Source organism: Lethenteron reissneri, chromosome 6 (genome assembly GCF_015708825.2).
Source record: "Lethenteron reissneri isolate LAM-NWPU_2019-01 chromosome 6, ASM1570882v1, whole genome shotgun sequence".
Taxonomy (NCBI): domain Eukaryota; kingdom Metazoa; phylum Chordata; class Hyperoartia; order Petromyzontiformes; family Petromyzontidae; genus Lethenteron; species Lethenteron reissneri.
Window position 1 is genome coordinate 10,300,866 of NC_083784.1, and position 24,385 is coordinate 10,325,250.

Below are 24,385 nucleotides of genomic sequence, written 5' to 3' on the forward strand. Positions count from 1 at the left end.
AGTCAATTATTTTTCTACAATAGTCTCAATTGTCATTCAAAAACATTGTTATTGTCTTTTACAGAATGTGATGAATGCGTTGTATGTGGTCAATGGTAGAGAAACATTTTCTAAACCCTGCTTGCTCCCATGGATGGTTGGCCTCTACTTTGTAACTATATTTACTTGGATTCTGCACACGATGATACCAATGATGCGTTACCACTGAACGGAGCTGCCGGAGGGTAATGGTTCAACCCACGCACGAGACTCGCAATTCAGAAATCGCCGCCTCCATTCGATTTGCCAGCGCGGCAGTTAAAACGATGGGGGGCGTTTATTAAACTCCCACCGCCGTTTCTGTCACAGCAGCGTGTCCCATCGGTAGGTCGCGTGTGGCGGGGTAAAACGTGGGGACGCCCCAGAGGCGCATGGGGGGGGGGGGGGTTATGCCACAACGTTACGTGACGCATCGGGGCCCAGTCGGCCACAAGGGGGCCTCGAATCAACAGATAAACAAATAAAAAAAATGTTAAGAATATTTTTATCCAAAAATAATGTTCCAACAATTAACCATAAATGCCAAAAAACATTGTTACAAATTAAATAAAACATATTTCAGAAAATACACAAAGCGTCAAACTGCCGGTGTTTGTTGCTGAGCACCACCAGGCTCGCTGGCTCACCGACTTGGGCATGAAAGCAAGACGCACGAGAACTCGTGACTATTGTACCTTTAAATGTTATCAATATTATCGCTGTGAGACTGTCTTCCTTTAAACCCAAAACACGGTGAAACTAAAATGTTATATATAGATATTGCCTAACATATTATTGTGTACGGGGTTAAAAACATCCATAGTCGCTATTTCAGTAAAAGTGAGTCGGGAGAGAGGAGGGGGGCCACAGTCGGATCATGCGTAGCCCCCCTCCCCTTGAAACAGGGAGTTGCGCCCCTGGTCCGTACGCCCAAATCTTTTAATGTCAGCGTGGACGAGTAGACCACATACTCTCCAAGAGCCCTCTAAAGTTACGAGGAGGCCCTTCCCACCAGCAGCAGGCAGTTGCAGAGCTGCGCCTTTGCAGCGCCACGATTCCGAGATGTTGACTACCGCGCCTGGTAGACAGCAGACCGTGGGTTCGATCCCGGTCATTGACTGCTGTAACATTCGGAGTTTGCGCCTCTCTCTCTCCCCGTGGTCGCGTGGATTCTTCTCCGGGTCCTCCGGTTTTTCCCCTCCACATGTAAAATCAACATCACCACGCGTTTAGAATCTTTGGCTGCTGATATGAATGTACATATAATGACGAGCCACTTCGTTGGGCTATCGCTTGTGATAGGCAGGTCGCTTCTGAAAAAGAACTACTGAATAGAGCAGCTCAGTGGGCCGTACCTGGTACAAAACAAAGTGTAATCGTGAAGTGTGTGTGAGTGTTGCTGAATGCGATGTGCGTGCGCAACTACCGCTTACGAAACCTGAGCGTGGTGGTGAATGCCGGGGGGGGGGGGGGGGGGCGAGGAAAAGCCCTCGAAACAAATCCCTCTTGGCCTGGTGACCCCACCACACAACCCCAACGCCACCACCACCACCACACAACCCCATCGCCACCACCACACAACCCCATCGCCACCACCACACAACCCCATCGCCACCACCACCACCACACAACGCCACCACCACCACCACACAACCCCATCGCCACCACCACCACACAACCCCAACGCCACCACCACCACCACACAACCCCAGCGCCACCACCACCACACAACCCCATCGCCACCACCACCACCACCACCACACAACCCCATCGCCACCACCACCACACAACCCCATCGCCACCACCACCACCACCACCACACAACCCCATCGCCACCACCACCACCACCACACAACCCCATCGCCACCACCACCACACAACCCCATCGCCACCACCACCACACAACCCCATCGCCACCACCACCACCACCACCACACAACCCCATCGCCACCACCACCACCACCACACAACCCCATCGCCACCACCACCACCACCACACAACCCCATCGCCACCACCAACACCACCACACAACCCCATCGCCACCACCACCACCACACAACCCCATCGCCACCACCACCACCACACAACCCCATCGCCACCACCACACAACCCCATCGCCACCACCACCACCACACCACCCCATCGCCACCACCACCACACCACACAACCCCATCGCCACCACCACCACCACACAACCCCATCGCCACCACCACCACCACACAACCCCATCGCCACCACCACCACCACCACACAACCCCATCGCCACCACCACCACCACACAACCCCATCGCCACCACCACCACCACACAACCCCATCGCCACCACCACCACCACACAACCCCATCGCCACCACCACCACCACACAACCCCATCGCCACCACCACCACCACCACACAACCCCATCGCCACCACCACCACACAACCCCATCGCCACCACCACCACCACACAACCCCATCGCCACCACCACCACCACACAACCCCATCGCCACCACCACCACCACACAACCCCATCGCCACCACCACCACCACACAACCCCATCGCCACCACCACCACACACACCCCATCGCCCCACCACCACCACACCAACCCCATCGCCACCACCACCACCACCACAACCCCATCGCCACCACCACCACCACACAACCCCATCGCCACCACCACCACCACACAACCCCATCGCCACCACCACCACCACACAACCCCATCGCCACCACCACCACCACACAACCCCATCGCCACCACCACCACGCAACCCCATCGCCACCACCACCACGCAACCCCATCGCCACCACCACCACGCAACCCCATCGCCACCACCACCACCACACAACCCCATCGCCACCACCACCACCACACAACCCCATCGCCACCACCACCACGCAACCCCATCGCCACCACCACCACGCAACCCCATCGCCACCACCACCACGCCTGACAGCGGCAGCAGCGGTAGTCCCCCCGCCCAGCCGCTGTGGCCAGAGGCGGTGGTGGGGGGAGGGTGGAGGAGGAGACTCCGCAGGCTCGAGACAAACACACAACCCGCGACACGGGGGGGGCTCAGTGGCTCACAACTCAACGCAGACGAGATCGCACGGCCCGGCGCAGCAAGCACTCACACGGGCTCTCTCACTCGCACAGTCTCTCCCTCTCTCACGGCCTCTCACTCACGGCCTCTGTCTCTCTCACACGGCCTCTGTCACACTCTCTCACACGGCCTCTCACTCACGGCCTCTGTCTCTCTCACGGTCTCTCACTCACTGTCTCTCTCTCACGGTCTCTCACTCACGGCCTCTGTCTCTCTCACGGTCTCTCACTCACTGTCTCTCTCACACGGCCTCTCACTCACGGCCTCTGTCTCTCTCACGGCCTCTGTCACACTCTCTCACACGGTCTCTCACTCACGGCCTCTGTCTCTCTCACGGTCTCTCACTCACTGTCTCTCTCTCACGGTCTCTCACTCACGGCCTCTGTCTCTCTCACGGCCTCTGTCACACTCTCTCACACGGCCTCTCACTCACGGCCTCTGTCTCTCTCACGGTCTCTCACTCACTGTCTCTCTCTCACGGTCTCTCACTCACGGCCTCTGTCTCTCTCACGGTCTCTCACTCACTGTCTCTCTCACACGGCCTCTCACTCACGGCCTCTGTCTCTCTCACGGCCTCTGTCACACTCTCTCACACGGTCTCTCACTCACGGCCTCTGTCTCTCTCACGGTCTCTCACTCACTGTCTCTCTCTCACGGTCTCTCACTCACGGCCTCTGTCTCTCTCACGGCCTCTGTCACACTCTCTCACACGGCCTCTCACTCACGGCCTCTGTCTCTCTCACGGTCTCTCACTCACTGTCTCTCTCACACGGTCTCTCACTCACGGCCTCTGTCTCTCTCACGGCCTCTGTCACACTCTCTCACACGGCCTCTCACTCACGGCCTCTGTCTCTCTCACGGTCTCTCACTCACTGTCTCTCTCTCACGGTCTCTCACTCACGGCCTCTGTCTCTCTCACGGTCTCTCACTCACTGTCTCTCTCACACGGCCTCTCACTCACGGCCTCTGTCTCTCTCACGGTCTCTCACTCACTGTCTCTCTCTCACGGTCTCTCACTCACGGCCTCTGTCTCTCTCACGGTCTCTCACTCACTGTCTCTCTCTCACGGCCTCTGTCACTCACTGTCTCTCTCTCTCTCACGGCCTCTCACTCACTGTCTCTCTCACACGGCCTCTGTCACTCACTGTCTCTCTCACACGGCCTCTGTCACTCACTGTCTCTCTCTCTCTCACGGCCTCTCACTCACTGTCTCTCTCTCACGGCCTCTCACTCACTGTCTCTCTCACACGGCCTCTGTCACTCACTGTCTCTCTCTCTCTCACGGCCTCTCGCTCCCACGGCCAATGCTGCAGCGTGAAGAGGATTGAGGCTACGAGCAGCCGCTGCTTGCTACTGCTGCTGCGGAGAGCAAAAGAGACCGGCGCTGCCGCGCAGACGGCAGAAGGAGAGGAGGCGAGACAGGAGGGGAGCTCGAAACATCGGACATGAGCGCGGAGAGATACGCGGCGAGGAAGAGAAAGAAGCCGTCCGTGTTTGGGTGAGCGCCGGGTTTCAGTGGGGGGCGTAAAACAGTCGGCCCAGTGCGGTGAAGTATGGTCAATAACCTCCCCGTGCCGTGAGCACGAGCCCAGCGTGGGGGTGTGTGGGGGTGTGGGGGTGCTGCCGCTGCCGCTGACCACCGCAGCGACGTGGTAGCGGCTCCAGGTCACCCACCACCTCGCTGGGTACGCTCTCTAAGCCGCGCGGCGCTCGACTGCGATCACCGTTAACTCCGTCGCTGTTGACTGCTGTCCACTGCTCGTGCAGTGTCAGTACTGACATCACTCGTTAGAGTCTTCGCCATCATCCAGTCAGGAACCCACCGAATGGACTGCACTGTTGTGATGGAAGCCAAGTAAGTACTCCCTAGTACTGTGTTGGGAATTTGGATGGGCAAGTCTTGGATCAACATACCTGTCAACCCCTTATCAGTGCCTACCTCATTACAGACCAATTCACACCTTATTGGTCACCCCGTGCCCTTACAAATCTGAACGTTCATCCTACAAAGTCCCATCACAAGGGAGAAACACAAATAAAATGTTGTTACCCGTATTGAAACGGCTGTACGCTGTATGGACCTGCAAACTCAATTTCGCTGTACAAGAATACGGGTAAAGCATATGGATTGACAGGTATGGGATCATGAGTTTATTATCATTGCGCTTGTTAACCCAGGAAAGCCTCACTGAGTCCCAAGACTCTTGTTCTGGAGGGTCCTGCCAATTGTTGACAGTGCGGAGCAATGTTGCTTTGTGTACTCCCAACTGGGAAATTCGCAAGCAATTGTAGTTTTACCATTGGAATATTTGGCTAATAATAGTGACAGTGTGTTTTATTTTCTAGCTATGGGAGGAAACTGTAAGGGAACCCATTTCAGAGCGGTGGGGGGAGGACATACAAACTCCACAAAGGCAACCCGAGTCAGAAATCGAACCCGGGGTCTTGTTGCTGTGAGGCACAAGTGTTGCCACTGTCCCACCGTGTCGCTCTGAGTTGTGCGTGACAGATCAGATGGGTTGTGGTATCCAGCAACACGTATAAAGTGCATACATGTGTGGCTTATCTTCAATAATTGTATCAACAACTGTCTATCGCCATCCCTCGCGCTCTTGCGAGTTCACACTCAGACTCACTCTCGCATTACTCACAATAGTGATGGATGGAGAGCAGACTCGGCTCGCTGGGTTCAGAGTGTGGTGTGCTAACCACTGCGCCACCACTCCCTGCAACCATGTTAGTGGATATGACATCTAATATTTGGCTGGCAAGTGTAAGTCATCGAGATTTTCTATTGTGTAGAAAGCAAATAAGTTACCCATAGATATTTTTGGGATATTTAAAACCAGAATCTCCCATTTAGGGGCCATCCATTTAGTACGTATGCATGGAGGGGGGAGGGGGGGTTAACCCAAATGCGTACGCTTGCGTATGGGGGGGTCTACTGACAATGTACGCATAGGAAACGGGGGTGGGGGGGGGGGGGTGAAGCCTCGATAATAATTTGTCTACATTGGCCTTCAAATGAGTTAGATAGTCCGGCGGTGGACTACATGTTTCCTTAAACACGTTAATATTATTAATCCATGATCGTTTCTGCGTGGATTAAATATCGGCCGTTCTATAGGATTCGGGGGGGGGGGGTGCGTCAAGCGTACATTCGCAGGTAGGGGGGGTAAAAAGTACGCGTGCGTACAGGAAGGGGGGAGGGTCAGGTTTTGACAGATTTTTGCGTCCGTACTAAATGGATGGCCCCTTAAAATACGGCAACACATGTTATCCAAAATACAGGTTTTTGTTAGTTATATCGCGATATAACCCAAAAACTGTATTATAGCTGATATTGGTCTCGTAATCCTGCGTGTTAAACTGACACATATCAGTTGTTACCTCTCAAGAATATTTGTTGTCCTGTTTCCCAACTGATTCTAATTGTGCTTTCGGAATAATGTCACGAGGCAAATCATATATCCGTACATATTGCAGAGTAAGTACATCACCTGCTTTCTGAGAACGGCTGCATCTAAGAATGTTCAGAGGATTTCAAGTGGCCCTCATATTCCACACATAAGTAGTGGTCTCACTCTAGCACACTCTGCTTTGAGATTGTTAGTCCCATGACAGCCAAACCGATCATTTTAAATCTCAGAGCTATGCAGCCGTGGCATGTCGGCTGTTCTGACTCACTTGAGTGTGAGTGTGTGAAGACACGTTAATATATATATAGCTAGGATTTAGCCGAATGAATTTACACCTGGTTTAATGATATATATGTGTGCAGTCATTGGTGACTGTTAGGGAGCATCGACTCACTGGAACCCAGATTCAAACCTAGGAGGTTAGCGTTGCCGGCTCAGCTCTGATTCGTGAGTAGCTGCCACCTTAGGACAGCCTTCTTCACCTGAGTGCAATTACTTTGTAGTCGAGCGTGAGATGCAATTCAGTCATCGCGGTATTTCACAATCACAGAGATCAAGAACAAATAATTATGCAGTCCACGAGGAGCACTTACACACTCACCGTGTATTTTTAAGTCAAGTACTTTGTGCTCTTGTTATATAAAATACTGCGATTTGATTCAGTTGGTATGCGAGAAAAAATTTTTTTGCGGAATTACCGCACACAATTACTTCAGTTAGGGGTTTGTTTTTCCCATTTTACTTTGACTGTGGGGATGCTTGAGGCATGTCACAATGTCGCATTGTACCAGCTGGAACATAACAATGATTTGCCTTTCTTCGTTATCTGTGGACTTTGGGTCCTTTCTTGTGCAAATATAGTTTTGCCAGTGAAATTACTGCATGCGTGTCCCTTTGGTGGCACGCACAGACGAGCGTTAAACTGCAGAGCACGGAGTGCAACATTTCATGGCTGAGAAGCATCGCCAACCTCTTGCATTTAAACCTCCTTAAGTTTGAGCGCTTGCCGAATTGTGCCGTTTTACACCCCGTGTAAACGCCGCGTTTGAAATACGCGCTCACTCACCCTTTTGACATCTAAAACGTGCGTTGATTTGTGAAGGGTTGTGAATGCTCGGGTACTTCTGAAAGTTTATTTACAAGAACAGCGATGGATCTCGCAGCTCTTAATCAGGTGTTGCATGCACCTCTACCGTCAGCAAAGTTTATGCTGTGATTATAATAATAATACTCTTATACTCTTTTTAAGTGCACAACTTTATCTATCTGTGATGAACGCTGCACTTTCCGTCGTTTTTATGCGGGGGGCGCTGCAAATCTACTCGCCCCCTGCACGAACGACGGATGCGCAGGGACAGACGTTCGATTACGTTGGAATCGATCTGCTGATGGCGGTCTTCTCACACGGATAGCTTTATGTCGCCTTATCTCGACCCCGCAATCCCAAACAGGTGAAAGTCCGCATCGAACCGAACCCCCGGCAAGGCCATCTACTTAACGACGAGAGAAAATTCACACGAAATGTCCTTTTCAATGAAGTCTTCCAGATGTAAAATGATATCAGCTTTTAATGAAGAAATAAAATGATCTAATTCAAAACATAATACAATTGAAAGATGTTTCATTTCAAAACTTGAAAACGGAGCATCGGGTGCTTGTGTGAATGCGTCGTTCGTGTGCAATTTTTGTTCATGACTTTCCTGGCCGAAGGCCGTAAATGGTTGTGAGGGGCGCCACAGGCACCCCCGACAGCATGCTACAGTGTAAGGACTTCACCACCATCATTATCAGGGACACGAAAGCGACAAAAACTCGTTGTGCTAACCAGAGTGTGTGCATTTCACTGCACTGTAGAATGCCTCCTGCAGGGATCGGCCGGTATAATAATAACAGCCCTTTGTCAATCCACTCCTGCATATAATCTTCCCCAGTCTGCGGCAGTCCCTGGGGGGGTTGTTGGACCATACTTCACCACGCTGGTCAGTGCTCGTTGGTGAAGTGGTCACCTAGGACAGGTTCAGATATCGCTCACCACTGATGTTAGTCATGGGTTCAGAGTACAGTGTGAAAAACCACTGCGCCCACTGCTCGCCCTCGGATTTCCACCTTTTCCACAGACGAAACCCGCATGTATATCTCGGCGAGTCCGAGGTCTGTTATCAGCACTGCACTTTAAACAAGTTCAACACCGCAACACCAGTACCAGATCTCGGTGAAAATCGATTCCTGCTGCCCCGAACACAGAGGTGCCAATTCCTGGACTGTTCACGTCAAACCTGGACAGGTTGGTCATCCTAGATCCCCCCAAGTTAGACACTGAAAATGCGAGTATCAAGTTCAATTTATGTACATACAGAGACGTTCACAGAAAACTAAAGCAAAAACAATTAGTACAATTAACAGAAATAAAGAGGAAGACAAAATGTAGTAGTGATATGGTGGCTTCGTACCCGTATTGACCGGCACAGTCTGAGTTGGTCATCAGATCGCCACCTGTCCGTGTTTTACCAAGACAGTGCGGAATTGGCATTTATGTTCTGGAAGCAGGAAATTATTTTGGTCAACATTTGGTCCCCGTGTTGCTTTGAGCTTCATTACAGTTAACTGTATAGTTTTGATAGACTTGGTGTTGACTGAGAAAATCTGCCAGGGTTTGTTCGCAATGGAAATCCCCAACCGTTGACCGCATGTTGATGTCTGCACGTCCTCAGGCCCAAGTTCTTGATAGGCGAAGGCATTCATAACAATGCCAGCAAGAGGCACCGGGACCGCCTCAACTCGGAGATGGAGGATCTTGCGGCCGCCCTCCCTCTGCCTCCGGCCGCCATTGCCAAGCTGGACAAGCTGTCCGTGCTGCGGCTGAGCGTGGGGTACCTGCGTGCCCGCGCCTTCTTCCAGCGTGAGTTGGCCATTTGTTGTTGGACACATTGTTTTCGGCGACAATTAGAATTTTGTCAAGAACGGGTCACCACCATCATCATCATAATCGTCGTCAGTAGGATTGCCACCGTTTGTACAGACCAGCCTTGGATTTATTTCTTGTCAGCACTGTGCAGCATACTGTAATAAAGTTTAAACACAATACCACCAGATCTCAGTAAAAATTCATTTCTGACACCTGAACAGGAATGCCGCAACCCAAGAGTGCTCGGGTCAAACCCAGTACACTACGAACCCGCCAAACCTGAGTTCTCATCCATGGCTAACTTCAGTGGCGAGTGATGTCTGAACCGGTCACTGGGCGCCCTGATGCCTTTCACCAACGTGCACTGACCAGCGTGGGGAAGCATGCTCACGCCATTTCCATGATAATAGCATGGAGAGGCCCTCACCTAGTAGTCGATTGACAAAAGGGCTACACCTGGGTGCCACGGTGGTGAGATGTTCACTACCTCGCCTGATATGCAGGAGATCGTGGGATTGATCCCTCCGGTTTTCCCCTCCACATTTAAAAACAAGAGTATTTGGCTGCTATCATTGATTTCCACTTTGTTGAGCTATCATTTGTTGCCAGGTCGCTTCTGAAAAAGAGCTATATAGCTCAGAGGGCCTTATCTGGTGAAATAAAAAATTGTTTAGTTTTCTAGTGCATACACAATGTAGGATGGACCTGTGCAACTCCACTAAGCCCTTCTCTGAAACTGAGGACATTCAAGAGCTACACACCTTGACGACACGGCTGAAAAAAGTACGGCCAGCGTTTCCTGTCGTTGTTAGCGAAGAGATCGATCGTCACATTTTCACTAACAATTGCACAAAAAATTACATTTTCCGTCTGGTTCATGCGAAGCGAAGCCCTGATTGCTCGCCCACTCTGTTACGATCGCTCGCATGACAATCTCTCACTGCCATGATCTCTCGCGACCACAATCTATCGCGCCACCATCTCTCGCTGCCACGATCACCCGCTGCCACAATCGCTCGCGTTACGATTGCCTGCTTTATGATCAATCGCTGCCATGATGGCTCGCGCTATGATGCCTCACGGTATGATCGCTCGCGTTATGATCGATCGCGTTACAATCGCTCACGTGTTGTTGATTTGCCCGCGTTGCATAACCACGGTTCGCAACAACAGCAACATACACTCACAATCCGAGGGGGGGGAGCGGTGGCGCAGCGGTTAGTGCACTGAGCCAAGAACCTGGCTATTTGAGATCCATAAGTGGTTATGGCTACATCAGTGGCGTGTGATTAATAGACCGCTGATGGCCTCTACTTCACCAACTCGCCCAAGCCTGCGTGGTGAAGTACGGTCAAACAATCCCCAACGACTGACATGGCATGAGGAGAGGCTTCATCCCACAGTGTAGGGACCAGGCGATGAATATTACTTTTGTGATTAATTGCGATATTATTATTACGCACATACTGGGTCTGCAGACTTTATTTCCTTTTCTTGTTTGTTGTGGTGCTATTCGACAGCACTTAATTCTTATCCAAACCGGCTTGTTATCTGAAGCATTCATTCTGAACCAAACCTGCCATTTATTTATATGTGTATCTGTTGATCTGTCTGTCTGCTGTCTAGTTTTCAGTCTTGCAGTTTCCTGTGCTGTCCTGCCTTGTTTTGTCTGTGCGTTTACGAGTTGGAATGTAAATGAAGTACGCACTCCGAAGTGCCACGGCACTTTGTAGACCCGGCACAGCCTTGATGTGCTAGAGGGCCACGGAGTGGAAGTGCAGAGGTTAGCGTGCTGTGCTACGAACCCGGCGACCCGAGTTCGATTCCCACTCACGGTGATCACACCTGTGACGATTATCTGAACCGGTCCTGGGCCTTCCCTAGATCGACTCAGCCTCAATTGAATATCTAGTACGATGTGTAAAAACATCGCCACTAGAGAGACAAAGGCGGCTGGGCGTGGAGCTGGCCACTCACCCCCTTGTGTGCTTTTCTGGCCTTCATAAGTGCTCGTTAATAGCACTTTCCACAACAGTCTGTTAAGGATATATGGGGGATCTTTGTCTTTGTGCAATATAATCAAACAATTTCACTAAATATTCCTTTGCAAGAAATCGGTTGTGCTTCTTTATCGATTCATTTGCAACAAATACTGACCAGGAGGCAAATCTTCTCTTGGATGGTTAAAGGGTTTTTATTTTTCCAGTTTTTGCAAGTTACTGAAATCTGCAAAGTACGGACATTCTTTGCAAATAAGGTTGCATATCGAGTTTAAGAAACCTTTGGAAAGTAATGCATAAGACAATAATAATTGGCGTCATTGTGGAGACTATACGTAATATGATAACCTCCTTCATTGAATATATCCCCCCACGCACGATAAATAACATTAAGTCTACTCACTGAATGTTAAAACCGGTCCAGAGTTTGCCCGTGTTGAACCAATGCTGCAAAAAATTATGCACTCACAGAAGGCCGTATGGCTGATGAGATAGATACGTGATGGAGGCATATTGTTTATATCTATGGGATTTTTTTGGCAAAAAAATTATAGCTCACTTATAAGTGTTCTGATGCTTGCATTGTCGTTATACTGTTCGCCTGTTGGCGTTCTCTGGTCGAACACTGGTGGTGAGACTAGGCCACAAGGAGGACTGTCTCTGGTGTAGGCCAATCAGTTTCAAAGGCAATGCGTACATTATCGTAGCATGTTTGCTTTCATGTTTTGCCACAAGTATGATTTGTCTATTTGGTGTTTGAATATCATAACACCTGTTTTATTGCCAGAAAGGGTAAAACCTATTCTTATCATATTTCATCAGGCTTATATTGCCTGCTTATTTTACTTTGGAAAGGATCGCTCACTTGAACAATACCCGTCTCGGCTGAGACAGCTGCTCAAGCTCAGCCGCATTTCGTCTCCGATGTACTTCATCAAGGTCGGCAGAATGCCTAGCAGCATTGGTCCGTAGCCTCCGCTCCTTGTTAACCCACGCACCTGACTTGTTCCCGTTGAAGGTATTACCGTCAGAACGTACGTCGTACACATTATAGGTTGCGGGAGTCGCCAGTGTGCAGAGAGCTACAGGTTATTGTTTTCAACATCCTAACGTGTTGGTGGGCGTAGAGACAGACTTCCTGTCTCAAGTTCACGAGTGGACTCTCGATTGCCCGGGGTGATATGGGAGGGGTACCCCAATTTAAATATACACGTGGATATTGCTAAGCAAGTGTAAACTGGCATATAATAAAAGAAAACCCAGAATGAGGTCATTATTCTCTGAAAACACATTAGGTATGGTAAAGTGTTAAACACGAGAGAAAAATCCGAAAACACGTTTCAATGCAGCTTGGCACCCGAAAAATACAAAGTAGCTGTTTACGTTTACTGAGCGAGATGTTTGCTGTGTTTAGTCGCTGACCTTGCAAGAAGTGAATAGCAGCTCATAATATATCCAAAACAAATAAGCCCATAGTGCCCCTCCACATGAAGAAACGTCTCAGTAGCATTGCTTCAACACAAGCAAACTCTGGGCCGTGTTTCGACGTTTGGGCGGCAGGATGGCGCACCTGGGTTTTATTACTGACTACGGCGCCTTTTATGCGGAGTTTGTATGTTCTCCCCCTGGTCTGTGTGGGTGCGCATTACTCTATTGGGATCACACAGCAGCAGCAGCAACATCACCCCTACATCAAAAACCTGGCAGGACCCTCCTATCTGTTGAGACTCGGTGAGGCTTTTTTAGGTAAACGAGCAAAACATGCAGTCTCAGCAGTCAGGCTTACTTGAATCAATGCTGGAGGACTTCTGATGTTAGAGGGCAGGACGCTCTCTGTGACGAGATGTTAACTATCTTGCCTGGTATGCAGGAGGTCGTGTGCTTGATCCTGACACCTGCTGTATATTTGGAGTTTGCATGTTCTCCCCGTTTTCACGTGGGTTTTTCTCCGGATCCTCAGGTTTCCCCCTCGACATTTATAATGAACATGCATTTAGTGTATTTATCTGCTATAAATGGCCACGTGATAAGCCACTTCGTTGAGCTATCATTTGTGACCAGGTCGCTTCTGAAAAAGAGCTACATTGCCCAGTGGGCCTTACCTGGTAAAATTTTAAAAAGTTTACAGTTTGTTTTGGATATGAATCCTAGTTTTCACAAAACTAAAATATATATTCTAGAACATTCATTTTTTACTTTATTTTTTCATAAGCACAGTAAATCTCCAACCCGGGTAATACGCCCACAGATAATCGAGAGGTTACTTTTTTACGTTTAACATTGTCCTGTATGTTTTTGTGGTGGTGGCACGTGCCTGTAATCCAGCACTGTGGAGGCAGGGGTTAGCGGATCACACAAACATTTCATGTATCTCCCATCCCGTGGGTGTCGAGGTCACCGTCTCCTGACTTACCAGGCTATGGCAGTACAGCAAGTGGGTTAATCTCCATCTATTTCTATCTATATGGGAATACCAAAGACAAAGACCCCCCATATAGCCTTAAGAGACTTTTGGGGCATGTACTGTTAGCGAGTACCCTTGAAGCGGAAGTGGTAGCCAGCACTTACGCCAGGCCGCCTTTGTCTCCCCATTGGAGAGGTTTACATACCACACCAGGCACTAATTTTGAGACCGAGTTGACATAGGGGAGGCCCAGGACCAGTTCAGATACTCGTTACTGATGGTGACCGTGAGCAGGAATCGGACCTGGGTCTCCGGGTTTGTAGCACAGTGTGCTAACCAGTGCACTACCGCTGCCCATCGGGAACACCTGGCCTGGGTACACACACACACGCTCATGTTTTCCCGTTGTGTCCCTCCAACAGATGTCTCCAAATGTTGAGTGAACATATTGGAAATGATCTCCCTTAGTTTAACGCGTATGCTTTCGTGACCAAAATTAATCACAATAAAGGTTGTATGGGTTAGATCGCGAAAATATAAATGTGTCGTTAACCCACCACCACTCGACACAGCCAATTAGTAAGGTTTGTCACGAATCAAAACGTGCCAATTAGTTACGACTTTAGCAACCTGGTGTGTTGGAGAGTAAACCCACAACGTTTCTAATTTGAGTACCGTGACATTTCGCTGGTGATTACAACCAGCTTCCTCAGGCTCCCCCTTCTGTTTCCAGTCTCAACTTATTTGGCCTCAGGGCCATTCCAGAACCAACCTCCTCGGGCAGGGCCCTCGCTCTTGATGGGCTACAATCCCATACGGTCGCGCTTCCTTCTTCAAAATCTCACCATCCGATTTATTCCCCCCTTGAACCTCTGGAAAGCAATGCGCCGTTTCGTTTTCCTTTCCGTGTAGCCAATGGCTGTTGATTTATTTTTTGAGATTCCCCTTCCTCCCCCCCACTGCCACCCCACCCCCAGGCATATTTTAAGACATCGATACATTTGAGCCAATACGCATTCAAGCACTGTAAATCTGCAACTCGGTACAAAATTTTTGTCCAGCTGTTTATCGCCGTGGCAGGTGAATAATGTCTTGTCTCTGTAAACTGTGGGAGTGGCGACGCAGGAGGGGTGGGGGCTCGGCTCGGGGTCACTCGTGTGGGCTGCTGGATGGGGAGCTGAGTGGCGAGGAGCTTATGGGGCTGCGCGTTGTGCAAGGGGGTCAGGGTGTCCAGCGGGCGGCAGTGGTGATTGGTTGAGGGCCAGATTTGTTGAAATTCCTGAGTTTTCCCTCACAGCTCCATGCCGAGATATTCTGTGGATGCTGCACTACGTTAGAGCAATGTGCTAGTCTGTCCAGCTGATTTAAACAGGCCATACGCTGCAGGTGGAGGATAGGTTAAGGTCAATGAATGCTCCTCCTTCCGATGTTAGGAAGCCATTGGAGCTATGCACTTTTAAATCTAGATAGAAAACGCATTTATTCAAAACAGTGTTTTGTGTTTAGTTTGTTGTCCTTCCCCACACCTCCTATTACGGTGTTAAAGAAGTTGAACATACGTATGTACGTACATACGTAATTCATATGGAAAGAGTAAACCGCCATTAGAGTTTACTGCGTGTGATCCGTTGGGCTGTCAAGAGGCTGTTAGGCAATGCTCTCTGCCGCCCATAAACAACAGAGCCTGCTCTGGCTCCTCTTTCAACCTTAGAGGTGAAAAGTCCAGCTCCCTTTCTTCCAGGTCCTTCATTCAGTCCATTCACACCATTTTCCGATAAAATAAACACGGTCGTGGAAATCCCTCTGTAACTCCTCAGTTACCTAATCCACCTGCTAACTGACAGAATGCTGTGTGACTGCGAACAAAGCGTGTCCCCCCCCCCATTGTCGAGCATCCATTGTTACGTTTTGTTAAAAAATAAGGGCCAAAGTGTCTCACGCACAAACGAGCGTTGGGTGGTAACAAAATAACTAAGCAGCCACCACACCTACCCGTCCTCCTCATATCTGTCCCTTCGGCAAAAAAAATACAGGTGTTTTTTTTTCAAAATCCCATCAGCCACATAGCCTTCTGTGAGTTCATATATATAACATAGCGAAATATTCAGCTAGATTAGTAGGAGTTTAACACAAAACCAAACTCTGGAGCAGTGTCTCAGGAGTATCGGGCTGCTTTCTTAAATGCTGGTGCACCGCGAGCCAGATGTTTGCAGGCAAGGGTCCTCCCTGTTGAGACACGGGTCTGGTTGGACGCAAATGTACGTAATTTACACAACACAAAATAAACCATGAGCAGCATCGCGGAGAATATACGGACCGAAACGTGAATCACAGGGTAGTGCTCTATTTATTGTTGTTGCACTTCTTTCACGCCGTACGTAGCCAACCACGCTCATCTGTGGGCAGCCTCGAGCCAGGTTGTAAGTGCTGCGAGCCTTTTCTGAGAACATTCCCGTCCTCACAGAGCTGGACACCATGGGGAGGAGCTCGCCACCCCCGCCAGACCAGACCCTCACCAATGCCATCGACAGCGGCAGCGGCAGCAGCAGCACGAGCAGCAGCAGCAGCAGCAGCACGAGCAGCAGCAGCAGCAGCTCCCCCTCAGCCCAGCAGCTGGAGTTCGTTCCCTTCCCTCCTCGAGAGCAACTCTTACCCGAGGAGCAGCTCCCTTCTGACGAGTGTCACCTCTGGCACCACAAGGAGCCATGGAATAGCCCTCTGGCCGTCGTGGTGCCGGCCGATTGCCCGGCTGCGTCGTCCCCACCTCTGTTCGCCCCACGTCGGCCCAGCCCCACGTCCTCGTCTCCCGCGGACGAGGCAGACGCGGCGCCGGGTTCGGTCGCGGAAGCCGGCCTCGCCACCGTTGAAGAAGAAGAAGCATCGCCAGCATCGCCACCGCCGCCGTCCCCGCTCGCACGCCACAGGGAGGAGGAGGAGGAGCAGGAGGAAGAGGGCCGAGCGGTGGTGCCGTGCGAGGGGGGCGGCCGCCTGGTGCTGCCGCCATTCCCCGGTCTCATCGACCCCGAGATGCTGCTCGAGGTAGGAGTGCGGGGGAAAAGGGAGCAAGCAGCTTTTTCCCGTCGTCTGGCACCGGCCGCTCAGAGCCGTGGCGTTGCTTATGCTCAGACAAGCAAGGGGGTATCGTGGCGCCTGTCATCCCTGGCTGGCTCGGAGCCAGTAGTGGACATTCCCCATTGCTATGGCGGGAGAGCCAGACTATGGATAGAACAAGCACAATGGCCTCCTACAAAGTGGTGGTCATTTAGGGTGGCAGACGTGGTGACACTCGTGCCACGCAGCAAGAAGGACCTGGGTTCCATTCCCAATTTGGGTGCCTTTCTGTGTGGAGATTCTGCGGTCGTCCCCTGTCCTGCAAGGGCATCAACCGGATTCTCCGGTTTTCTCCCACGACTAAAACTTAACGTAGAACATAACTGATATTGGCCACATAATCCCAATGCCAATGATTACCTGCAAAGTTACTCGATTGTGTGTATGTTGGTATTCTTTCGCACCTTACGTAACCAAGCGTGCTTATCGGAGGTGCGGGATTACACAAAGCAGCATCATTACCACCCCCAATTGTGAAAGACTTGGCACCACCCTCCTAATGAGGCTTCCCTGGGTAAATTAGCATAGCGGTCGTGTATCGATTCCTGGAAGGATGACGGGATGAGTCGATGCAATGTGGGATTAGAACTCCCGACGTCGTGATTGCGAGTTGAGTGCTGTGAGCACAGTAGCACTTGTCTACGGCCATACCTTACCCATTGCTGCTTTCTCGAACGCGTGTTATGGCTATACAGTACCATGATTTGCTTTTCGAGTTACGTTTTCCGGAACATGAGGGCAATGTTTTTCAGCTGTACGCGGTTTGCTAAGGCCATAAAGAATGGTATATTATCAGACCATGTTTGTTTGCATGTTCACCACAAGTACGTGTGGTTAATGCAGACTTGATGCCTTGAAAAAGGTACCTTTTTGGTGTTGGAACATCTTAACACCTCCTGTTGTATTGCCAGAAAGGGTAAAACCTATTATTATAATTTTTTCATAATTTTGGATACCGGCAAAAACGTATCCCACAGATGTAAGATTCTCATCTCTCCACGTTTAAAAGTAGTGTGCGGTGCGCTTGTGCGGTACAGTAAGTAGGTGGTGCGGACTAACATATTGCCACAATATCCCCTCCCCACTACCACCCCCACCCTTGCGGTTTCCCTCTTGTACGTTGTAAGGCCCCTTCTTTACACAACATCCCCACGAATATAATCTGCACCTTCATCGTCATCATCATTCATCATAAGTAAACATTTTCAGTTTAACTTTTTGTTATTATTTCAGTTTTTGTCTTCTTTCGCCCCGTACGTAGCCAGCCGTGATAATCATTTACCATGTATGTTTTTTTTGTATGTGATAAGGGGAGAAATGTTTTAAATTATAACTTAAACAAAGACGGAGGGGCCGATCATTTTGGACCTAGGAACGTATCACTGTCCAGTGTCATGATTCACCACAATGAGCAAACATTGGTTAAAATTACATATTTATTTTACATATCAAAATATGTCACCTGGAAAACCCCTCGAGATGGGACATCTCGTTTGGAAGGGGTTGTCTGGGGCAGGGGTCCCCAACCCCCGGGCCGCCAACCGGTACCGGTCCGTGGCCTGTTAGGAACCGGGCCACTTCCGTCCGCGCCTCTTTCCCACACCGCGCACTTGTCTCAGTCACAGTGTTGGTAAGCCCACAAGCTCTAGCCCCTAGTAGCCACAATGAGTATAAGACAAACACAAGCTCTAGCCCCTAGTAGCCACAATGAGTATAAGACAAACACAAGCTCTAGCCCCTAGTAGCCACAATGAGTATAAGACAAACACAAGCTCTAGCCCCTAGTAGCCACAATGAGTATAAGACAAACACAAGCTCTAGCCCCTAGTAGCCACAATGAGTATAAGACAAACACAAGCTCTAGCCCCTAGTAGCCACAATGAGTATAAGACAAACACGAGCTCTAGCCCCTAGTAGCCACAATGAGTATAAGACAAACACAAGCTCTAACCCCTAGTAGCCACAATGAGTATAAGACAAACACAAGCTCTAGCCCCTAGTAGCCACAATGAGTATAAGACAAACACAAGCTCTAGCCCCTAGTAGCTACAATGAGTATAAGACAAACACAAGCTCTAGCCCCTAGTAGCCACAATGAGTATAAGACAAACACAAGCTCTAACCCCTAGTAGCCACAATGAGTATAAGACAAACACAAGCTCTAGCCCCTAGTAGCTACAATGAGTATAAGACAAACACAAGCTCTAGCCCCTAGTAGCTACAATGAGTATAAGACAAACACAAGCTCTAACCCCTAGTAGCCACAATGAGTATAAGACAAACACAAGCTCTAGCCCCTAGTAGCCACAATGAGTATAAGACAAACACGAGCTCTAGCCCCTAGTAGCCACAATGAGTATAAGACAAACACAAGCTCTAACCCCTAGTAGCCACAATGAGTATAAGACAAACACAAGCTCTAGCCCCTAGTAGCCACAATGAGTATAAGACAAACACAAGCTCTAGCCCCTAGTAGCTACAATGAGTATAAGACAAACACAAGCTCTAGCCCCTAGTAGCCACAATGAGTATAAGACAAACACAAGCTCTAGCCCCTAGTAGCCACAATGAGTATAAGACAAACACAAGCTCTAGCCCCTAGTAGCCACAATGAGTATAAGACAAACACAAAGCTCTAGCCCCTAGTAGCCACAATGAGTATAAGACAAACACAAGCTCTAGCCCCTAGTAGCCACAATGAGTATAAGACAAACACAAGCTCTAGCCCCTAGTAGCCACAATGAGTATAAGACAAACACAAGCTCTAGCCCCTAGTAGCCACAATGAGTATAAGACAAACACAAGCTCTAACCCCTAGTAGCCACAATGAGTATAAGACAAACACAAGCTCTAGCCCCTAGTAGCCACAATGAGTATAAGACAAACACAAGCTCTAGCCCCTAGTAGCCACAATGAGTATAAGACAAACACAAGCTCTAACCCCTAGTAGCCACAATGAGTATAAGACAAACACAAGCTCTAGCCCCTAGTAGCCACAATGAGTATAAGACAAACACAAGCTCTAGCCCCTAGTAGCCACAATGAGTATAAGACAAACACAAGCTCTAACCCCTAGTAGCCACAATGAGTATAAGACAAACACAAGCTCTAACCCCTAGTAGCCACAATGAGTATAAGACAAACACAAGCTCTAGCCCCTAGTAGCCACAATGAGTATAAGACAAACACAAGCTCTAACCCCTAGTAGCCACAATGAGTATAAGACAAACACAAGCTCTAACCCCTAGTAGCCACAATGAGTATAAGACAAACACAAGCTCTAGCCCCTAGTAGCCACAATGAGTATAAGACAAACACAAGCTCTAACCCCTAGTAGCCACAATGAGTATAAGACAAACACAAGCTCTAACCCCTAGTAGCCACAATGAGTATAAGACAAACACAAGCTCTAACCCCTAGTAGCCACAATGAGTATAAGACAAACACAAGCTCTAGCCCCTAGTAGCCACAATGAGTATAAGACAAACACAAGCTCTAGCCCCTAGTAGCTACAATGAGTATAAGACAAACACAAGCTCTAACCCCTAGTAGCCACAATGAGTATAAGACAAACACAAGCTCTAGCCCCTAGTAGCCACAATGAGTATAAGACAAAGACAAGCTCTAACCCCTAGTAGCCACAATGAGTATAAGACAAACACAAGCTCTAGCCCCTAGTAGCCACAATGAGTATAAGACAAACACAAGCTCTAACCCCTAGTAGCCACAATGAGTATAAGACAAACACAAGCTCTAGCCCCTAGTAGCTACAATGAGTATAAGACAAACACAAGCTCTAACCCCTAGTAGCCACAATGAGTATAAGACAAACACAAGCTCTAGCCCCTAGTAGCCACAATGAGTATAAGACAAACACAAGCTCTAGCCCCTAGTAGCCACAATGAGTATAAGACAAACACAAGCTCTAGCCCCTAGTAGCCACAATGAGTATAAGACAAACACAAGCTCTAGCCCCTAGTAGCCACAATGAGTATAAGACAAACACAAGCTCTAGCCCCTAGTAGCCACAATGAGTATAAGACAAACACAAGCTCTAGCCCCTAGTAGCCACAATGAGTATAAGACAAACACAAGCTCTAGCCCCTAGTAGCCACAATGAGTATAAGACAAACACAAGCTCTAGCCCCTAGTAGCCACAATGAGTATAAGACAAACACAAGCTCTAGCCCCTAGTAGCCACAATGAGTATAAGACAAACACAAGCTCTAGCCCCTAGTAGCCACAATGAGTATAAGACAAACACAAGCTCTAGCCCCTAGTAGCCACAATGAGTATAAGACAAACACAAGCTCTAACCCCTAGTAGCCACAATGAGTATAAGACAAACACAAGCTCTAGCCCCTAGTAGCCACAATGAGTATAAGACAAACACAAGCTCTAGCCCCTAGTAGCCACAATGAGTATAAGACAAACACAAGCTCTAGCCCCTAGTAGCCACAATGAGTATAAGACAAACACAAGCTCTAACCCCTAGTAGCCACAATGAGTATAAGACAAACACAAGCTCTAGCCCCTAGTAGCCACAATGAGTATAAGACAAACACAAGCTCTAGCCCCTAGTAGCCACAATGAGTATAAGACAAACACAAGCTCTAGCCCCTAGTAGCCACAATGAGTATAAGACAAACACAAGCTCTAGCCCCTAGTAGCCACAATGAGTATAAGACAAACACAAGCTCTAGCCCCTAGTAGCCACAATGAGTATAAGACAAACACAAGCTCTAGCCCCTAGTAGCCACAATGAGTATAAGACAAACACAAGCTCTAGCCCCTAGTAGCCACAATGAGTATAAGACAAACACAAGCTCTAGCCCCTAGTAGCCACAATGAGTATAAGACAAACACAAGCTCTAGCCCCTAGTAGCCACAATGAGTATAAGACAAACACAAGCTCTAACCCCTAGTAGCCACAATGAGTATAAGACAAACACAAGCTCTAGCCCCTAGTAGCCACAATGAGTATAAGACAAACACAAGCTCTAGCCCCTAGTAGCCACAATGAGTATAAGACAAACACAAGCTCTAGCCCCTAGTAGCCACAATGAGTATAAGACAAACACAAGCTCTAACCCCTAGTAGCCACAATGAGTATAAGACAAACACAAGCTCTAGCCCCTAGTAGCCACAATGAGTATAAGACAAACACAAGCTCTAGCCCCTAGTAGCCACAATGAGTATAAGACAAACACAAGCTCTAGCCCCTAGTAGCCACAATGAGTATAAGACAAACACAAGCTCTAGCCCCTAGTAGCCACAATGAGTAAAAGACAAACGTCGCTGGAGAGCTTTTTTGAAAAGGGGGAAAGACCCAATGATGACCCCCCCCCCCCCCAGGTCCGTGAAAGAAAAATTGTCTTCCACGAAACCGGTCGATTGATATGCACAGAGCAAACATGCGGCGACACGTACACACACACGTACACATACACACGTACACACACGTACACACACACGTACACATTTAAATGAACACAAAGATTTCCAATATAGCCTCAACAGACTATTGGGGCAAGTGCTGTTAGCGAGCACCTATGAAGGCCGGCACGGCACACGAGGGGGTGGGTGGCCAGCACAACACCTGGACGCCTTTGTCTCCCTAATGGCGATGTGAGCACACCGCACCAGGGACTCGTTTGAGTCGACCTAGGGGAGGCCCAGAACAAGTACAGATATAGTGGTCATTGGTGTTGACCGTGAGCGGGAATCAGCTTGCCACAAAGTGGCGACATCACCATGGCGCTTGTGCCATGCTTGGAGGCCACGTGGAGTGTCGATAGCTCACTGGCAGGAGGTCCCGGAACAGGCCCATCAGGTGCCACGGGTTGACTGAATGAAATGACAGATGCACCGGCTGTGCTCCCCACTGTGTCGACTTGCCTGATTGTATCCACCTTGCGCTCCGCTAATTGTTGTGAGCGTCACTCTTCTACCCTCCGTTGTTGTTGGAGGGCGGCTGGCTGCAGCTGCCCAGTAGCGTCCTTCACGAGCTTCCTCCATTGAGGGCGATCTTGACAATGCTGGAACCAGTCATCAGCAAGTCATATCAGCTCCACATCCTTCATTCTCTAGTCCGTGCAGACATACAGCTATATACACATACACATATGTCAACCCATACGGTTTACCCGTATTCTTGTACAGGGAAATTGAGTTTACAGGTCCATACGTCGTACAGCCGAGCAAAATATATATTTTTCGTACTTATGTTTCTCCCTTATGATGGGACTTTGTAGGATGAATGTTAATATTTATAAGGGCACGGGGTGACCAATAAAGCCTAAATTCGTCTGTAATAAGGTAGGCACTGATAAGGGGTTGAGAGGAATTCACATATTAAACTAACACACACACAACTACACACACATATATGTAAACAAACACACAGACACACCCAGCTGCACACATATAAACTCACACACTGCCATACAGAAACAAACACAACTACCCTTTTAAATACATAAACTCGCACACGAAGACAGCTACACACATATACAACAAATTTACACACTGCCACACGCATAACAGACACCCAAGTCTACAAATACAATCTCTTTTTGAACACTTACCAACATTAAAATAAAAACCACATCACCCACGCCAGGATAGGTGTACACTTCTACAAGACACCATTAACTTTTAAAACTTAAGCACTTAAACGATAGCTACATAAGTTAATAATACAAGAAAACACATACCAAGAATATGCACAAAAATGAAATATCCCCCGAATAGCCTTAACAGACTGTTGTTGAGACAGGTGTTGTTAGTGAGCACCTATAAAAAAAATCAAAGATTCCCCGTATAGCCTTTAACAGACTGTTGAGGAAAATGCTGTTTATGAGCACCTATACACACTAACATACATAGCAATCACGTAATGACACTTACGCACACATCTTAAATTATCACTTACACAACAGTATGGATTTGTGCAGTAAATATCACACCAAAGTCAAAACATAACTTCATACATAAATCTTCACAACGGTCCACACTACCACTTCGTACAGAATGTCACTATCGCAGATGTGAATGTTGTGCAGGGGTGTGTGTGTGTCATGGATGCAAATCATTCGAGAATGGGCGGCAAATTAGGAGATCGCTGCATGTCGACACGCTGGGCTTGCAGTCAAGTCCCACGTGTGTTAGATAGCGCCACAGAAGCAGCAGCAGTAGCAGCGTGGTGGTTCGTGCTGCTTCCAGATTTACGGGATTCAGTCAAACTCAGCTGCACTCTCCCCGTGTCTTATCGTCCCTTCCTGCCATCACTGCATTGACGTGAACGCCCGGCAGAATTTGACGTGGGTCGACATTGAACAGTGTCGCCGCGTTGACGGCGCGCCGTCTTGCACTGCCTGGGAGGTGATGACCGTGCGATGTTGCGAGGGCTCCTCTCTGCGTAACATCTGAGCAACAGCA

The 24,385-nt window shown here is 48.9% G+C and overlaps 1 protein-coding gene across 1 annotated transcript in view; it reads left to right on the forward strand.

Annotated features, from left to right (window-relative positions):
• Positions 1 to 4,332: 4,332 nt before the first annotated feature.
• Positions 4,333 to 24,385, forward strand: part of LOC133354973 (uncharacterized) — a 45,328-nt gene continuing 25,275 nt past the window's right edge. Inside the window, exons 1-3 of the mRNA XM_061572208.1 lie at positions 4,333 to 4,604; positions 9,237 to 9,424; positions 16,299 to 16,873. Of these exons, the coding sequence (XP_061428192.1) occupies positions 4,552 to 4,604; positions 9,237 to 9,424; positions 16,299 to 16,873 (816 nt within the window). The 5' untranslated portion in view covers positions 4,333 to 4,551. The remainder of the gene's footprint in view (positions 4,605 to 9,236; positions 9,425 to 16,298; positions 16,874 to 24,385) is intronic.